The sequence below is a fragment of the Bos taurus genome, chromosome 10 (assembly GCF_002263795.3).
Source record: "Bos taurus isolate L1 Dominette 01449 registration number 42190680 breed Hereford chromosome 10, ARS-UCD2.0, whole genome shotgun sequence".
Lineage (NCBI taxonomy): Eukaryota > Metazoa > Chordata > Mammalia > Artiodactyla > Bovidae > Bos > Bos taurus.
The window spans coordinates 83160243-83179465 of NC_037337.1; the positions used below are offsets into that span (position 1 = coordinate 83160243).

The following is a 19223-nucleotide window of genomic DNA, read 5'->3' on the forward strand; positions in this document are numbered from 1 at the left end:
TTTGCCATCTTGGACTTATTCTCAGAGGCTTAAAATAAAGACTTTTGAACTAAAGGCTGTCTAATTGTGGGTAAAATGGGTCCTTGGAGTTCTTTATGGAACTAAGTACACATGATATGTGAGTTTCTATTTTAAAGTCAAATTCAGGTAAAGAAGAGAAAGTGGAAAGAAAATGAAAGTGAAGTCGCTCAGTCGTGTCTGACTCTGCGACCCCATGGACTGCAGCCTACCAGGCTCCTCCGTCCATGGGATTTTCTAGGCAAGAATACTGGAGTAGGGTGCCATTGCCTTCTCCAGGAGATCTTCCCGACCCAGAGATTGAACCTGGGTCTCCTGCATTGTAGGCAGATGCTTTACCATCTGAGCTACCAGAGAAGTCTAAAAGGAAACATAAAAGAAAATAGCCAACAAAGCATTAAAAAAAACTGGTGACAAAGATGGTAAAGAATCTGCCTGCAATGCAGGTTCCGTCCCTGGGTCGCAAAGATCCCCTGGAGAAGGGAACAGCTACCCACTCCAGCATTCTTGCCTGGAGAATCTTGTAGATAGAGGAGCCTGGCGGGCTATAGTCCATGGCATCCCAAAGAGTGGGATGTGACTGAGCAACCAAATACATATATGTAGTATTCAAATATTTATATATAACATATATGTATATTTATTTTCAAAAGTAAAATAAAAGCAAGCACTAGAGTTTGTCATGTAGAGACGGTTAAAGCTCTGCCTGATTTCCAGATTCAAAAAATGACCTCATGACTATCAGGGACTATGAGGGATTTTTTTGTTTTCTTTCTAAACATGTGTATAGTTATGCCAGCTATCAATTTATTGCCTCTCTGAGCCAAATCACTTTAGGATTGTTGTCATGCATTAATGCCTAATACCCCCTTGAGGTAGGTAGAAAATAATGGTTTTGAAACTAGTTTAAATAGGACATTTGGCTTCATTTCCCCCATTGAATACAAGACAGGTTATAGGGGTTGGCTTCACTTAGTAATTGCTTCTCAGCTTCAACTCTTGGGAAATTAAAAATAGGATTTTTAAAGGCACGGCCTTAATATCTAACGTGTTATGTTGAGTGGCCCAAGAGGAATGAAGAACCCATATACTCTAGGGTCCTTTTTCTCCAAGCCAAAGCTGATCATTAAGCAGGGTCAGGCCTTTCTTTTGTTGAACACACAGCACAGGGAACACACAGTTTTTGAAGCTGGATGGAGGTAGCTGCTCCTCAGACCCCACCAGCTTCCCGAGAGCCGCTTACCTCCTCCCACCTGTTTCTGTCCTTCTGTGCCTAACCTTTTCCCCGCCTCCTCAGGCCGCTCTGGTTTAAGTAGTCCTCATCCTTTCGCTTTTCTATATTTTTCATTTCATTTCAGTTCCTTCTTGCCCCTATCTTCATGCTGGAGGTTGAGGCTTTCCGAGGTGGCCCTTTCTTTCTTTCTTTCTTTCTCAGCTCCTGACTCTTCTGTCCACGGTTGTCCCTTCCAGCTTGCCTTGCCTGCACGCCATGGCTGGTCGCAGCCTCTCTCTCCAGGTCAACTGCTGACCCAGTAAACGTGTCCCTCTGCCGTGGTTGGGGAACCACGCTCGCCTTCATCTGTTTTCTTGCCTCTCCCTGCCTCAGCCTCAAATGCTCCACCTACACCTCCCCCCTGTAATTACAGTTAAATCACACTTAAGGATTCCCTGGTCCTTTTCCTACCAATCCATTGGATGGGGCCCCGGGGCCATTTCCTTACCCTTTGATTGAAATATCCAAGTCAAATGTTGTTTATGGTTCGTTACCACCTAGTCTCACGTTCAAATGAATGTTTAACCGATGACACCCTTTTGTTAGAGTTGTTCAGGCTGGAGGTCCTGTTGGACTTCTCTCTCCCACCCCCACCCCGCCCCCAGAGCTGGTCTCACCACAACACTGGTTGACTCTGTCTTCAAAATGTGTCCAGAATTCAACCGCCCCTCCCATCTCACTGCTTCTGCCTGGGCCCAGCCCACCACCATCTTCTCTTTCCTTCCTGCATCTTCCTTTAGGGCTGCGTCCTCTCAAGCCCAGCAGGGATCCTTTAGAAATGCAGTACAGATCTGTGATTCCTCAGTTCAGAATCCCTCTAGGGTTTTCCAGCTTCCAGGAAAAAGCCCTTCTCCTCCCTAGCCAGGGAGTCCAGGCACATCTGTCTCTGACCTTGACCTTGCTTTGTCTTTTCCAGCCGCAGTGGCCTCCTCTCTTCTGGGCAACCTGAGGACAGCCCTGCCTCAGGGCTCTGATGGTCCCTATTCCTCGGTAATCGTGTTCGCCCCCAGGTGTCCTTGTGGGCATCGCTCTCTTTTCCTTCTGGCCTTTACTGTTAAGCCACAGGGGCCTTCTCGGCCAGTGGATCTAAAATTTCTACTGTCTCATATCCCACTTCCAGGCTTTATTTATTTCTTTCTTTCTTCCAGGAACACCACTATCTCACACATTGTACTTACTTACTGTATTCATTTTATGTCTTCCCCCTACTTGCATATAAGCTCAGGGATGCTGAGGACTCCAAGTTGTTCATGGTGGTGGTGGTGGTTTAGTTGCTAAGTCATGTCCAACTCTTGTAATCCTATGGACTGTAGCCCACCAGGCTCTCTGTCCATGGGATTTATGACTACACACCTAACAACTAAAATAGTCCTCCGGCACGTCGTTCCTTTCTTCCTCCCTCATGTTTATTTAATTCATTACCACTGTCTTAGTATATTTTTTTTTTCTTTCCAATAGAAATAATCCTCAAGTGTGGTTTAATTGTAATATCTTTATGAGACTTTTCAAAGAAATACACTAATGAAAGTCCTTTGATAGAAATATCTCTGGATGTTGGTCCTGATCCAGACAGAGCTCTTGCACTTTGTAGGATGGACAGTTGACTGACTGACTAATAAAGTAGGACTTAATTCTTAGGCCTTCGTAGGGATTTCTCATGCTATTAATTTCCCTTTGAGAAAAAAGAAAGCAGTCTCCAAAGTGACATTCCAGTTGCTTCATAAATAGCGTCAAGATAACAGAAATACAAACAGATATTTTTCATTTTAATAGAAACAATCATTGCACAGTATAAAGAAACCAAAAAAAAGACTTTACATGTATTTGTAAGTGTGGCTGTTTCTTCATGAACAAAATCTCTGACGTGAGTGCTTTTAAGCACAGGTGCACGGGCATATAGGAGGATTCTCTGCTTGTTTCTGGAAGTCATTAGCAAAACATACCAGTAACACTGGTGGTTCAGGTATAAAAATGATTCCTTCTTTTTCTCATCTGCTCAGACTTTTCTTGAGGTGGGCTGCTCTTTTTCTGTGGTCCAGGATTAACACTGCTTCCTTAGCATTCCTGGTCTGGAGCTCTCTCAGTTGGAAATCCGACCAGCCTTTGTAACTTCCTGACCCTCGACAGACATTGTCTCATGAAAGTAGGAGCACAGGAGTTGTTCAGCGGTTTCTCATGATGTAAGAAATGAAACAAAAATCATTTCTGTCAAATTAGATATTAAGCCACAGAAAAGGATTTTTTTTTTTTTACCCAAGTGTTATTTGAAAATAGACTATGCATGAAAGAAAAGATACTAATCAAATGAATAGACTACAAATAACCTCAAGCACCTTCTTCTTGTCTTGAGAGTCAGAGGTTGGTGAAATTGGCTTTTCCTTACCCTCGTCTCTCTTTCCTTCCGTTGACACCTGTTACAGGTTTTACTTCCCCGCTGATTCTTCCTTTGATTTCCATTTTCCCTGGTAATTCTCTGTCACACCATCTTGCCTGTTACTTGAACAGTACAGCTTCTTTCAAGCTGTATTCTCTGCCTGTAGTCTCTTCCTTGGGCAATGGCAACTGAATTTTCTTACGTCATCATCCCCATGCAAACAATTTCTGAGATGGCCTGTTGGTTCTGGGTGAGATGCTCACCCCTCGAGGTACACTCTGCTGGGGACTCTGGCCCACCCACAGCCCTCTCTGGCTCACTTAGATCCCGCTTAGCTACACTGGTCTCTCTTTCCTGCTCACACCCTGCTGTTTCTCATCTCCACAACTTTGCTCTCTGACACTGTCTTTTTGTACAGTTTTTCCTTGAAGGCCCCTTTTTAGTGCTACACTTTTCCATGAGGGCCTTTCCTTGTGCCCTGAGCCACAGCAGTCCTTTTTCTGCTTTTGTTATAGAATCTGACTTTGTTAGGTTTTTCTCAGTACATATATCCTCCTGGATGGATATCTCTTAATCTCTCACCCTCTTTTCACACCACACTTGGTCTTCAACATTTGCTCCTTTTGCAGTATAATGCCTTATAACCTACATGCTTAATGGAAACTCATTCAACTTAATGGTTTTGTCTTTAAGTCACCGTGGAGTGTTTAAATTGTACTAACAACTTTGTCACATGAAAATTCTTGAACATGAAAGCTACTTTGCTTCAACAGATCATCATTACTTAGGGAAATGTCTTTGCTTATGTTTATATTTCATAATAATAGCAGAGTTCTCAAGACATAGGAGGAAAGCACAAGCCACTTAAATGCTGTAGACAGTGGCTGCTGTACTAACTATAATCGTTGTCTTATCATAGCAGCATTTCGGGTTAGGAATAGTTTAAGCTGGTCAACAGTGCATTATGAACTTTAAAACTCTTCTCCTGCCCTTACCTCTTACAATTGGTATAACATCCAAATTCTAAGCATTTAGTCTTGTCTCTGGGATATCTCCTTAATTTCCTGGTATTTGTGTAAGTGACATTGTATAGCTATAGAGAGACCTTGGTCTTCCTGAGCGCTTCAAGGAAACGTATGCTCTTTGGTATGTAAGGACATGTCCTCAGAAAGCTTGAAGATGAGTTCCAGTGGACTAGCCTGGGTCTTGAAAGTACAGGGCGCGTTTTTCGTACATAAAGTGTCTTACCTCACTCCCCTCATCCTTTCTCCCTCGCTGGCTCAGCCGATCAAGTGTCACCTCCAGCTCCCTACGGGGGGCCTCACACTGGTTGTGTTTACTCATCTCCCTGGCCATTTGTCTCTTTCAGCTCATGACACTGAGAGGGTCAGTGCTGGAGGATGCCATTCCCTCAACAGCAAAGCACTCAACGGCTCGGGGGCTGCCCCTGAAGGAGGTGCTGGAGCACGTGATTCCTGAGCTCAATGTTCAGTGCCTGCGGTTGGCCTTCAACACCCCCAAGGTCACAGAACAGCTCATGAAACTGGATGAGCAGGGGGTAAGTGTGGCCCCCAGGGGAGGACATTTCTGTTGCTCTGGCTTCCCACTGAGCTTCCAGAATCAGACCTGAGGAGTTCTTTTTTGACGGGGAAAGCTGATACCATTTATTATGAAGGATCTTCTCTTTGCAGTTACTCGTTTTCTTTTTTCTTAACTCACTGAACATTTCTCATCTGATGAAATTCTCTATGTCAGGATTGACTGATATGGTACTTAAACAATGTTCAACTCTTTTGGTAATCTTCCATTAATGCAATGAATTTTTCAGATACTCCAATAAGTAATAGCAATAACAGTAGCTGATACTAATGAACATATTCACCAGGCTCTGTTTTAAGTACCTTAATATATTATCCCAACTTATGTCCCAGCTCCAGGAGAATGGTACCATTTTTATCCCCACTTTAAGGATGAGGAATCTGAGACACAGAGAGGTTAAGTAATAAGTCCAGGATCACACAGTTAATAAGTTCAAAGCATGTACTGGGAACCACTATACCATACTGTTCCTAAAAGCTTTAATTTTTAGTCTATTAGTACTATCAGAGATGTATTTTCATCAAGATTTTTAATTACAAAATTCAGAATTTTAAAAAATCTGGATCCTAACATGTAACAAAATGAAAATACTCAAGATTTTCTCACCTCCATACTTTCTAAACCTTAATGTGAGGTCATTGATCCAGATACACAAGAGTGATAGGATAATTCATATAGAGGGGACAGCAGAGTAGAGAATGCGAACCTGTAATCCGCTAACTGTAGAGTGTATCCACATTCTAGTTGGAATCATTTGAGCATATGGACTAGTTTTGTTAGACGTTGTAGTTATACACTCTTATTTTAACTCTTTGTTTGAATATTTTAGCCATAATGTGTCTTGACTGAGTGGTAATTCCACTGCATTTTTTTTAAAGGGTCTTCCAAAAGTAAAATTGGTCCAGTTATTGAATTCCATTCTATGAACAAATTTTGATAGAATTTTCTTAATTAGGCAAAAATTTGAATTTTATTAAAATGACTTATAATGCAAAGTAACAGTTGCAAGGTATGATTCAGTCTTTTAACTCAGCTGATAGGAATATATTATTAGATATTAGATGTAACTTTTCAAATCATTGCTCCTTTGGTCCATTCATCTTAAGCACAGCTAATGTCTATTCCATATGTATACATTTGGAATATACATTTCAAGTAGACTGTGAGTATCCATATTTATAACATGTAAATTTGATCACTTTGAAAATTTGAGCTTGGGGCTTCCTGGTGGCTCAGATGGTACAGAATCTGCCTGTAACATAGGAGACCCAGGTGCAATCTGTTGGTCACGAAGATCCTCTGGAGAAGGGAATGGCTACCCACTCCAGTATGCTTGCTTGGAAAATTCCATGGATAGAGGAGCCTAGTGATCTATAGCCCATGGAGTCGCAAAGAGATGGACACAACTGAGTGACTAACACTTTCAGAAGACTGCTGATACATAAATTTAACTCTTTTGGGTGCTGTGTTCCAATAAATATTTTGAGCATTCTAACAAAGGAAGAATAGAAAAATGACGATTAGATTCAGTTTTACAAGTTCAAGGGAAACAACATTTAGACATTGGTAATACAAGGGATGAGATTTGGGGGCTTCCCAGTGGTGCTAATGGTAAAGAACCTGGCTGCAAATGCAGGAGACACAAAAGGCACAGGTTCAATTCCCTGGATTGGGACGATCCCCTGGAAGAGGGCATGGCAACCCACTCCAGTACTCTTGCCTAGAGAATCCCATGGACAGAGGAGCCTGATGGGCTACAGTCCATGGGGTCACAAAGAGTCACATAGGACTAAAGCTACTTAGCATGCACACATACAGTATACTCATATACTGAACATTCTAATTTCAACAGATTAAACATTATTTTGTGTAAAAATAATAAAATAATTATTTTGTGTAAAAAAAATGAATTTTTTTTCCTTTTCACCCAAGGTTTTACTTAAATTAAAAAATGATTGCCCCAATTATAGATATTTTATGGGATCCCTGGCACGTTTCATGCCTCTCTTAGGCTTTACAAAATATTAGACCACAGGTAGTGCTTGCTCTGTGATAAATGCTTTATGATTACATCCACAGGACTTCCCTGATAGCTCAGTTGGTAAAGAATCTACCTGTAATGCAGGAGACCCCAGTTTGGTTCCTAGGTCAGAAAGATCCACTGGAAAAGGTATAGGCTACCCACTCCAGTATTTGTGGGCTTCCCTTATGGCTCAGCTGGTAAAGAACCATCTGCAGTGTGGGAGACCCGGGTTTGATCCCTAGTTTGGGAAGACCCCCTGGAGAAGGGAAAGGCTACCCATTCGAGTATTCTGGCCTAGAGAATTCCATGAACTATCTAGTCCATGGGGTTGCAAAGAGTCAGACACGACTGAGCAGCTTTCTCTTCCACAAAGAAAGATGAAAGCACTATAATGAATTTAGCTTAAAGGTACATTTATTTAATTCACAAAACTGCCCATTATTCTGAAATGATGGCTTCTTATTTTTGTTTTTGTTGTCCAGTCACTAATAAGGCATTCCGACTTTTTGCCATCCCCTGGACTGCAGCACGCCAGGCTTCCCTGTCCTTCACTGTCTCCCAGTTTGCTCAAACTCACGTCCATAAAGTCAGTGATGCCATCCAGCCATCTCATCCTCTGTCGACCCCTTCTCCTCCTGCCCTCATCTTGGGGGATATTAAACTGTTTATCCCTTCCTTCATAAATTATTGATGATCATATGTGTTAAATGTTTCCTATAATGCTTTCTCAGTGAAACTACAGCTTGGCAGTCTAGATAAGTCTCCCCAATTTTATTTTGGAAATTTTACTAGGCAGTAGAATCTAGAAGCTTAAAACCTGCTATTCTGTGCGAGCAGCTCTATATCTGAACTAAGGGATACCACTACTTGGCCTCTCTTTCTGTTTATGTATTCATAGCATTTAAAGCCCAGGATTATACTGATAAAAAGAGGACACAGATACTTAGGGGCTTAGTCTGGGGAGTCGTATTTTTGGTAAGGAAATTTTATTAATGCCTTGGAATCCTTTTGAGAAATTGATTATTCTGGTGACTTTACAGATAACAGATTTTGAAAAAGGAATGTCTCTAGGTGCTTATAATGCATTTGAATCACTGCAGAATGTTGTTAGTTTCCATCTGTGTCATCATTTTCTGAAATTTCCTGCTTTGTACATCCTTATATTTAAAGAGATTCATAGTTTGAATTGTGTGTTAGTTGCTCAGTCGTGTCCAACTCTTAGCGACCCCATGGACTGTAGCCGATGACTGAAGCAACTTAGTACAGAAAAACTGAACTCACTGAAAGGAGCCTCTATATCTCCCTTTAAATTTTATTTAAATAATTCCTTTAAAATCTTTCTATTTTAACAGCTCACATAATTATTCTCAGATAAAGAAAACACTATTTGCTTGCTATATTGTGGCATTTTGCCTTTCAGATCTTTGGTACTTTTTTTTTTCATTTACCATTTTTAAAAGCTAAAATGAACAGAAGAACAGATGTAAGTTATATCTATATGATATAAAAGATAGCATTTCATAAAAATACAAAAATTTGTTTCTCATTTGACCAGACTGATATTTATGTGGGAGCTGAAGTTGACATTTTAATCCCCCAAGTTTTAGGAAATGATCATGCGCTTCGTGGCTTACCCATGCTTTCACGTTCACCTTCCTCACAACTTCCTGGGCCTTTCACTATTGATTGATGTCCATTTCCATTATCATCTAAAGGGCAATCACAAGATGAAATAACCTGCCAATGATTGCACATTCTCATGAATTTAGAACAGCTTGTGACTTAGCAAATTTGAATTAACTCTGGATTTAGTTTTCCCATCATGGTCCTGGATCTTCACTTATGAGATAATTGAGAGCATCTCTTATGATGAAAGCACTTGAGATAAGTATATGTTTACTTATTGCACTGTTCTAAGCTCTTTACCAACATCATCTGCTTTAACCCTCATGGCACCCCTGGATAGTAGGCTCCAGTTATTGGCCTTTTATACTTGAGAGGAGTGAGGCTTTCAGAAGCAGTACTGTTTTGCCTTAGGAGTCCTGAATGCTGGATATGCATTTGCATGGTACTAACTTTGGCTTTTCAGATTTGTAAGTTTTCATCTCTGGCTCAGATGGTAAAGAATCTGCCTGCAAAGTGGGAGACCTGGGTTCGATCTCTGGGTCAGAAAGATTCCCTGGAGAGGGGAATGGCAATCAACCCCAGTATTCTTGCCTGAAGAATTCCATGAACAGAGGAGCCTGGCAAGCTATAGTCCATGGTGTTGCAGAGTCTGACATGACTGAGCTACTAACACTTCCACTATTGCTTTTTGCACATATCAAATTATTTTGATCTTCCAAACTACACTGTGAAGTATTAGGAATTTCATATATTGCCAACTTTTTAATAATACGGGTAATTCAGTTACTTTTAGATTTGCCATATCAATGCTGTTTTTCTTCATTGGCCATTAAAAAACACCTTTATCTCACCTACTCCGTGCAATGGAGTGAAAAGATCATTCTGTCAGCAGTGAAAGTGACATTGAAAGTGAAAAGAAAGTGCAAGATCATTATTCCAGGCCCTGTTGCAAGGATCTCACACGTGTAGAGCACTTACTGCAATGCCAGGCACATGGTGAACACTGAATGATGATAAAATAGTAACTCGTTAGTAGCCTGTTTACACGCATTATCTCATTTCATCTTTATAAGCATCTTGCTGTTACAGATACTATAATATATCGTGCTTACTTTTATAGGTAAAAAGCATAACTTTTCAAATCCAGTAAATGTTCAGTAACCACTCTTTGCAGAGTTTTATTAATAAATACTGTATGCTAGTAAGACACAGTCTTTACCTATGAAGGAAACAAAGTCGTAAATTGCTATAAAAATAAAAGGTGGGTTTAATATAATGAGTGTAATAACAGAACTACTAACAAACAAGCCAGTGGGGCCTAGTCACGATTAATCAGACGGGTCAGGATGAAATGGACCTTTCATCAGTCCAGAAAATAAGCAGTGTGGTGGTCTAGACTCAGAACAATGAGAACAAAGCACAGCAGGCTAGGAGCCTGGGATGCGGGTATGGGACAGCGAGCAATCCCGCCGAGCAGGAGTGTCAGGCAGTTATAAAAATAGGTATTTTTTTATTGAGCAGTGACTAAGCCAGGAACTGTGAAGCAATTTACATGAATTATTTTAATTAATCCTTAGAATCCTTTGATGTAGATGCTGTTATTCTTGCTTTGCTGACAAGAGTACTGAGGCACAAAGAGCGTGAAGGACCCCCCAGATCACAGTTAGGATATGCTTAAATCCAAGCATTCAGACTCCAGAGTCTGCTTTCTTACCCAGTACACTCTACACCCCATCTTCCCATTCTCTCCCCTTGAGTAGGAGAAGAAACTGGAAATATGGCTCCAGGTTTTATTGCTACCAGCTACAGAGCCTAATATTAAGTATAACATGCAAAACCCAAGATCAGAATAGAACTTAAAAATAAAGTAAAATTGCCAGTCTGCAGTAGAGAAAATTGGAAGACCTGTTTTCATTAGGAAATGTCAAGTTTCATGTTCATAGTAGTGATTTTATCTAAATCAATATCTCCACTGTTTTTCTAGATACTTATTAAAAATATAAAGAATGAAAACATTTATTGGATTCTCTGTTCTTTAAAATGTTGCCCTTCAAATTATTGAAGTTAAAGGGGTAAAGTAATCATATCTAATTAGGTCTGCAATATACATCTCAAGAATAGATATAAGGAAAAAAGCAATCTTTATTTGATAATGAATAGTGCTGTTCTTTTGATTTAGGGAATAAATGAAATTTTTTGCTGACTTAGCCTGTTCATTGCCCTGGTGCATTATTTTATTGATGATAAATGAGTTTGACCAGCCACTTTCCTCTTTGATTCAGGCATCTGGAGTTAAAGAATGAACCGCAGGGAAAACAACATTGTCTATGAATGAAGCTTTGGCAAAACAATCAACACTCCTGAAATTTTGATCTTCTTCTAGATTATGATATCAGTTAATACATGTGTAAAGTTCAGAAGGCCACCAGATGGGTTCCATATGTACATTATCAGCAAGAAATATACGTGACAGTCATCAGATCAGGGAAAGAAGCCCGTGGCATTGGTCTCTTTCTCTTGTCTGCACACAAGTAATGATTACTCTGCATGGGCTCATCCATGCTGTTTGCCTGGCTGAGGCTGGGGTGGGTGACTGAATGGAGTCCTTTCCAAGGTAAGGTTTATGATTAATATGACTGAAAGCAGTAGTGTTTGGAAGACGTTTGGCTTAGTAGGACTGTAGTTTATAGTGAAGGATCTCAGCATGGCTAAGACCTGCAGTAAGGACTCTTTGGTTCACAATCCAAAAAGACCGAGGAAGTGATTGTAGATATTTCAGTCTTCCTGATTTTAAACTGAATTGTGCTTTAAATTCAGCTTTAAAATAAAAAGCTAGTTTCGCTATTAATAATACCTTCACATGGGCCAAAAATCAAAGTGTTTACATTGAAGGGTCCCATTTCTACCCTGTTCCTATCTCTCAGCTCTCTTCTCCCCTCTAGTTTCCACTGTTATAGTCTCTTATGTATTCTGATGTTTCTTTATACAGATACACCAAAAATGCAGATGTAGTCTTATTTCCCTTTTTCTTACACAAAATATAACATGCTATACACATTTCCATTTTCACTTAGTAATATATTTTGAAGCTCTTTCTATGTCAGTACACAGGAAGTTTTCCCATTGTTTTTATGGCTGCATAATATTCTGTTTAGTTGCTGTACCAAAGTTTATCTAACCAGTTTCTCTATTAATAGACATTGAGATGGATTCCAGTCTTACTGTTACAAACAGTGCTGCAATGAAGAGCCTATTCCTATATAATTGAAATTCATCTTAATATCAAATCAATACAAGTACATAAATCATCAATTTAATAGCAGTATGAACCTTTCTATTTTTGTGAGAACTTGTACAAAACATATTATTATAGAATATTTATATAGAATGTGTGTATTGAATATTTCCTTTATATGTGTATAGAATACAAAATGTGGGTCTAGAATATTTCCTTTACATTATGCCAAAGATAAAAATAGAATCTGTGTACATGTATATAAATAATTTTGACAGCATTTCAGACAGATTTTAAAAAAAATGATTTTCCTACCCAGTATCCATATGTCGTTTTTTAAAGCAGTTTGATTTTTGTTAGTAAATTCCAATGAGGATAAAGTTTCTAACTAGCATTTTTTTCACTCCCAACACTGAATTTTTCTAGTCTCTTTGTCATTCTTTTGGAGGACAGTACAGTGATAAATCTTTAGAAAGTAGTTAAAACAGTTATCATGTTTATGAAGAACAAACCAAAGTAAATGCTGTCAATATGAATCGTGAGGATTTGAAAAATGAGCAAGGTCTTCATATCTAATGGCAGAGTAACTTGTCTCAGATCAGTCTACCCACTGCGAATAATCAGTGCTTTTAAAAAATAGGTTTAGACTTTTGCTTCTAGAAGCATGGAATAGATGCATTTGCTAAGTATGGCCACTGTATGTAAAGCAAACGTGAAAGGTGAAAAGAAGGATGCAGACCAGCTGGGGATCTTGGGATGAGAAAAGCCATAATGGCCACAAACAATAAAAACTGAAATAAGAGGAACTTCTTCAACTGGATTAAAAAACAAAATACACCTATAAGACCCCTGCAGCGTACATCATAGTTGATTAAAGAGTTAATGGTAAAGACAAAGATGTATACAGCCACCATTGCTATTCAGCTTGGTGCTAGAAGGTCTAGTCAGTACAATAAGGCGAGAAGAGGAAGGCACGTAGATAAAGGAAAGGGAAATGTGAACGTGTGCCTATGTCAGATAACGTGATAGTGTGTGTACAAAACCCCAGGAAATCTGCCGAAACTTGTTAGAACTGCAGGCTGTGTCCAGCATGGTTGTATGATTCAGCATCAACTCACAAACATCAATTGGATCTCTTTTGATGAACATGGGGAAACAGAAAATAAAATACAGTACCATGTATCGTCCTTCAATAAAAAATGAAATAGAGAAACCGAAAACAGCCAACTGATTTTTGACAAAGGTATAAAAATATTCAGTGGAGGAAAGTCAGGCTTTTCAAACAAAGGTGCTGAAACAATTACATAGACAAAATAATGAACTTGACCTATGTCACACATTATACAGAAATTTATTTAAATGAATCATAGGTTGAAATGTAGAACTTTAAAAATCTGTGACAAAAACATAGAAGAAAATCTGTGACCTAAGGGTTAGTGAAGAGTTCTTATATATCGTATCAAAATCTTGGTCTAGAAAAGAAATAATTGAAAAATTTGGGTTCAACAAAATTAAATCATTTTGCAGCACATTTTTCCTGGGGCATTTGCTGATTTGTAAGAGGCTTGGGGCTAAAGTGTGGCCAAAGTACAGATTAAAAGTTAGGTGGCTACTGTTTAGAGTTTTCACTGATTTCATGGGACCTGCAGAAATAAAATACAGAGGTCAAGGATCACTGGAGAACTTGGATTTGCTTTTAAAAAAATCAGATTGAAATTCTAGAACTGGAGGGGGAAAAAAGAAAACCCCAGAAGTTAAAAATCTCAGCAAATGTTTTACAGAGCACATTAGATACAACAGAAGAGAAAAATGATGAAGTTACCGGAAAATGTTTAATTGAATAATGTAGACAAGAAAACATGAGAAATACAGAAAAGTGCCTAAAAGACATGTGGGCCATAGTGAACACATACGTGTAATGGAATTCCCAGAAAAGAGGAAGAGAAATTAAAGCAGTATTTGGAGACATAATCGATGTCTGAAGAAATACCCCTAGAGAAGTTTCCAAAACTGATGAAACACACACAAGTTAAGACAGAGTCAAGAACTCTGCCTATGGTAAGCAGGGTAGATACAAAGAAAGTCAGATATAGGTCCATTGTAGTAAAAATTGCTGAAATTAAAAAGAGAACAATCTAAAAATAGCCAGAGGAAAAAGTACATTCAAAGAAGAATATAAGACAATTGGATTAAAATTAACCATTTCCTGAGCTGTAAAACATAAAAGGTAGAAGCCACATTTCTAGAAATGCTGAAAAAGAAGAATTCTCACTAGGAATTTTATCTAGCAAAAATACTCATTAAAAATGTAGACGGACAAATTTACAGTTGGAAAAAAATAGAACAGTGATTGTCTGAGGCAGTGATTGTCAGTTGATACAGGCATATACAGCAGTTGGGAACCAGGGGGCTTGGGGTGAAAGAAATATTCTGTATTTTAATTGAGTGCGGGTTTGTTAGAAATCATTAAACCGTATGCCTCAAACATGCAGTTTACTGTCCAGAAATTATATGACTTGAAAATGGAGGCAGATCTCTATTTCCAGCCAAGATTAAAAGAGAAGAACTAGATTACTTTTCCATCCGAAACAACTTTTAAAAACTAGGCAAACCAATGAAACAGTGGTTTTTATGATGTTGGAGTCAGGCAACAAAAGACAATGGGAACCAAATGAATAGTAAAAATCACACCAGCTTTCAGCCTGACTTCCCAGGCTGCACAGCCAGGAGGGGCCACCCAGTCGAAGCCCAGAGGTCTCCCTGAGTGAAGACTGAGATGTGAGTCCAGGGAGATAAGGATTTGCTGAGCTGGATACTGGTGCTTTACTCGGCCAGTCATGTCCGACACTTTGTGACCCCATGGACTGTAGCCTGCCAGGCTCCTCTGTCCATGGGGATTCTCCAGGCAAGAATACTGGAGTGGGTTGCCATGCCCTCCTCCAGGGGATCTTCCCGACCCAGGGATCAAACCCAGGTCTCCCACATTGCAGACGGTTTCTTTACCATCTGAGCCACCAGAGTAAATGTGAGTATTTGAGGAAAGTATTTGCAGCCAGGGTAGGAACCACCCTAGGATTGAGCGAGGCAAATCCTCAGACCTCTGCCTAGCTGAGAACAGTGTCTGCTCTCAACAGGTAGTCTGGAAAACCTCATAGTTCCCATGGCATTGGGTAAAGTCTTAGAATGACTTTGCCTCAATAATGGGACAGGATTATTCTCAAATTAAACAGTACTCTGATAAGACCTATGCGTTTAAAAGGAAAAACTGAAAGGATCAGATTATTTCCAATTAACTGTCCCAGAGCAAAGCTCAAACACCCCTCAAGGGTTCATGGCCCACACTTTGAGAACTGCTAGATGATGAGACACCTCATAGTAAAAGTTTTAAATCCCCAGATTAAAGCAGACAATTTAAAAAGGTTTTGTAAGAAAGGAGGAAGTGGGGTTTTTCTCACCATCTGTGCCGTCCCCAGTGCTGCCTTCTGGGGGTGATGTCAGGAAGAAGAGGCGAAAGTACAGAACCTAAGGAGTCCCTGAGAACTTGGTTATTCAAACCTGTTTCTATTGATGGAGGGCCCTGACGATATCATGCATCTTTCCAGGAACTCAGGGCTGTATAAGCCAGATTGTGCTGTACCTGCTTCTATGATTCTGTGTTAAAGTGCCTATTTTATGAGAAGGAGAGCAGTCCTGAGTACTGTTGCTCCCAGCTGTGGGAGTCCATATCACTTTTGGTGGCTGTTGAAAGACACTTTCATCTCAAACAGAACCTCGGTCCTGTTGGATTGACCATAATCGCTTTTTACAATACAAACACTTGTTGAGAGTCCAAACACTTCCCTCGGTGCTCCATGTAAACCGTTGATATGGAGTTGATAATGCAAGCATGGAACTGTAGAGCATGACTCCATGAATATCCGAAAGCAAAATCCTAAACAGTTGGATAAACCCAGCCTGTTTCCAAGGTGGCTTGTGGCATCATCATAACTATTCTAATCACTGCAGGAAAGTATTATCTATTCATAGATGTGTTTGTGTCTCAAAAAAAATCCTGTTTTATATAACATCATAACAATTCAAACCCTTGCCAAACCATAGCTCTGACTCCATTTCCAGTTGCTCTTTCTCTTGAAATGTTCATTATTATACTTAGGCCCCAAATTAGGATAAAATTTTAACTTCCCATTAAAATTTACTGACATAAAGGTCAGAGTAGGATATACTGTGGAGAAGGCAATGGCACCCCACTCCAGTACTCTTGCCTGGGAAATCCCATGGACGGAGGAGCCTGGTGGGCTGCAGTCCATGGGGTCGCTAAGAGTCGGACACAACTGAGCGACTTCGCTTTCACTTTCCACTTTCATGCATTGGAGAAGGAAATGGCAACCCACTCCAGTGTTCTTGCCTGGAGAATCCCAGGGACGGGGGAGCCTGGTGGGCTGCCGTCTATGGGGTCACACAGAGTCGGACACAACTGACGCGACTTAGCAGCAGCAGCAGCATACTTATGTAACTCCTCCTTTACAACTACTCATGTTCTGGGCAGGGAACAAGGTTGCTAACTAAGGATTCCCAGAACCTGAGTTCAGAGAATGACACCTACCTTGATTCCATTGCAGCAGAAACCAAGGATACAGTCATAGTATCACCTTCAAGGATGGAGCACTGACATTCGGCACCATTTCAAACTGGAGGAAATTTGACATTCTAACAAATTTCCAAATCCTCTTAAAGGAGCTTTCCTTTGACAACAAGCAAATACCAGTCTGTTCTGTCTGCGGGTGGAGTCACCGGGATGTGAGAAACCCGCCTGAAGAAGGCAGCACACTGTCCCATTGTGCTTGCCTTCTGCTCCTGCAGTGGTTTGGGGAAAGTGTCCGTGCTTATCTTCTCTCCAAAATGAGCTCTTTTGTATTTATAAATAAGTGAGTCCTTTTGAATGTTGCGCAGTGAAATCCTAGACCTTTATCTAAGAAGTTTAAAAAGCCACCCACAAATCCAGGGTCACTGAGATGCTTTCCACTGAACAAGGTGACTTTTGTTTTACATTGTTGCATGAGAAGGCTGATCTGGGAGGCACAGAGCCAAATAGCAAATAACTCCAAGCTCCTTCCTTTCTCCAGATTGCTTCCTTTCTTTGGTAGCTCTCCCTGCAGGGAGACAGTAAGGAGCTGGCTGTGTTAAGGACTTCTTTTGTAACAGAAAGAGAGCCTACTGCTACTTTTTTATTTGTTGAGACCTAATGGGATACTCAGCTTAATTTGAAAGCCAAGATGAAGGCTCCACCTGTGGGAGTTCCCCTCTGTTAGTCACATTCAGACCTTTGAAGGAGCCCAACTGCCAGTGGCATGTGGCAGGTTTTACTCTTATCTTCTTCTTTTTTTTTTAAGCTGCATATGGCATACAAAAAAAATGAACTAAATCCTAAAAGTGTTTCTGTTAATAATTAAAATGAAGCAGCGATAATGCAAGGTTGTATGCTATTTTTAAAAAATTCCAACATCGGTAGACACAGTTACTTGAAAGTTTCAGATGTGGAACTTTGCCATGCACTCACTGGAGTAGGCAGAGGAGAGTTAATTCTGCACAATTACAGAACTCCTAAGCAGCTCTCCTGTCCACGGGTCATGTAAAAGCTGCTGAACCTTCCTTGTCATCTAGTTAGTGAGAAGAGGCTAAAGCAAGCAGGAGTTCCCTGATAAGGTTTTCTAGTTAACCAGCATTCTGAACCATTTGATTGAGAAAGTTGAAAAGAATTGTTTAGGTTCTCAGTCCTTTGTGTAAAACAATAGGAGCAGATACATTTCAAAATTCAGAAAGGCCCAGATTTAGAAGGGTAATAAAAGGCATGCACTTAGAGCGAGTTCCAGCGGAATCTGGGGCAGCACCCCACCATCAAACACATGAATATTTCCAAAGATATGAATATTCACAGAAAGGAATAAATTAGAAGCATTCCCTGTCAGCTCATAGGAAGTTTTGCCGCCAAATATGTTTGCTTAAGTGTGGTTTATACCTTTCGACTGTGGAGTTGCAAATACGGAGCTGTGGACATGTGTTGGAGTGACAGAAATACAGCAAAACAAGCCTGATTCAATCCTGGTTATGTTGAATAGAGCCAAATCACAGGGTTGACAGTTTATGGTCTTGTGTGTCTCTAACTGTTCTCTTTTCTGAACTTCTCTTTGCTTATTGGTCATATGGGGTAATATTTGCAGGCTTTTGTGAGGAAAGCTAATGTAATTTAATCACTAAACAGTGATTGGCAGATAGTGGCTATTCAGTAAACGTTAGCTATTAAAATTTTGCTCTCCACCCTTTTATGAGATGAAAACTTATTGATAACAGTTGTTGCAGTGCTAGTCTGTAAATAGGCTTCACGAATATGAATTGCCCTGATTTCAATGGAGAATTAAATGTCTAAATTTTAATATAAAAATTCATTTCTTAAATGACTAATGCAACTTTAAAATTTGTTTATAGGATGGCTAAACCTTTCAATGATGAATAAATGTTTTGATTAATGTTATATTTAAATTTCTTGAATGCTTTGTTTTAATTGTGATTTGCCATATGAGGCCCCTTTTAAATTTTCTATCTAGAGACTCATTGTTTAGAAAAATAATTTGAAAAGTACCGTGTTGATGATGCTCATGCCGTCACAAAGGTATAACCAAGGTTTATAACTTAGTGTATTGGAAAAATGGCCTTGGGAGATAAGTCTTTTCCAATTTTACCTCCCAAAATTTTAAAAGAACTTTAATGGGCTTTTAGTACAAAACAGTTTAAAGTGTATTTTGTAAAAGAAATAAACCCACAGACATAGAAAAGAAACTTGGTTGTTTATTTACCAAAGTTTGTTTGGTAAACTTACGGTTACCAAAGAGGGAAGCAGAGGAGGGATAAATGTAGGAGTTTGGGATTAACATATCCCGAGTACCATATAAAATAGATAACCAATGAGGACCTACAGTATAGCACAGTGAACTCAGTGTTTTGTAATAACCTATAGGGGAAAGGAACCTAAAAAAGTATCTGTGTGCGTAATTGAGTCACTTTGCTATACACATGAAAC

The 19223-nt window shown here is 39.7% G+C and overlaps 1 protein-coding gene across 28 annotated transcripts in view; it reads left to right on the top strand.

The window, feature by feature from the left end:
• SIPA1L1 (signal induced proliferation associated 1 like 1) overlaps positions 1-19223 on the top strand; it is a 521644-nt gene that overhangs the window by 405836 nt on the left and 96585 nt on the right. For all 28 annotated transcript variants that reach the window (XM_059890919.1, XM_059890912.1, XM_059890910.1 and 25 more), the window contains one exon: positions 5035-5223. In XM_059890919.1, the coding sequence (XP_059746902.1) occupies positions 5035-5223 (189 nt within the window). The remainder of the gene's footprint in view (positions 1-5034; positions 5224-19223) is intronic.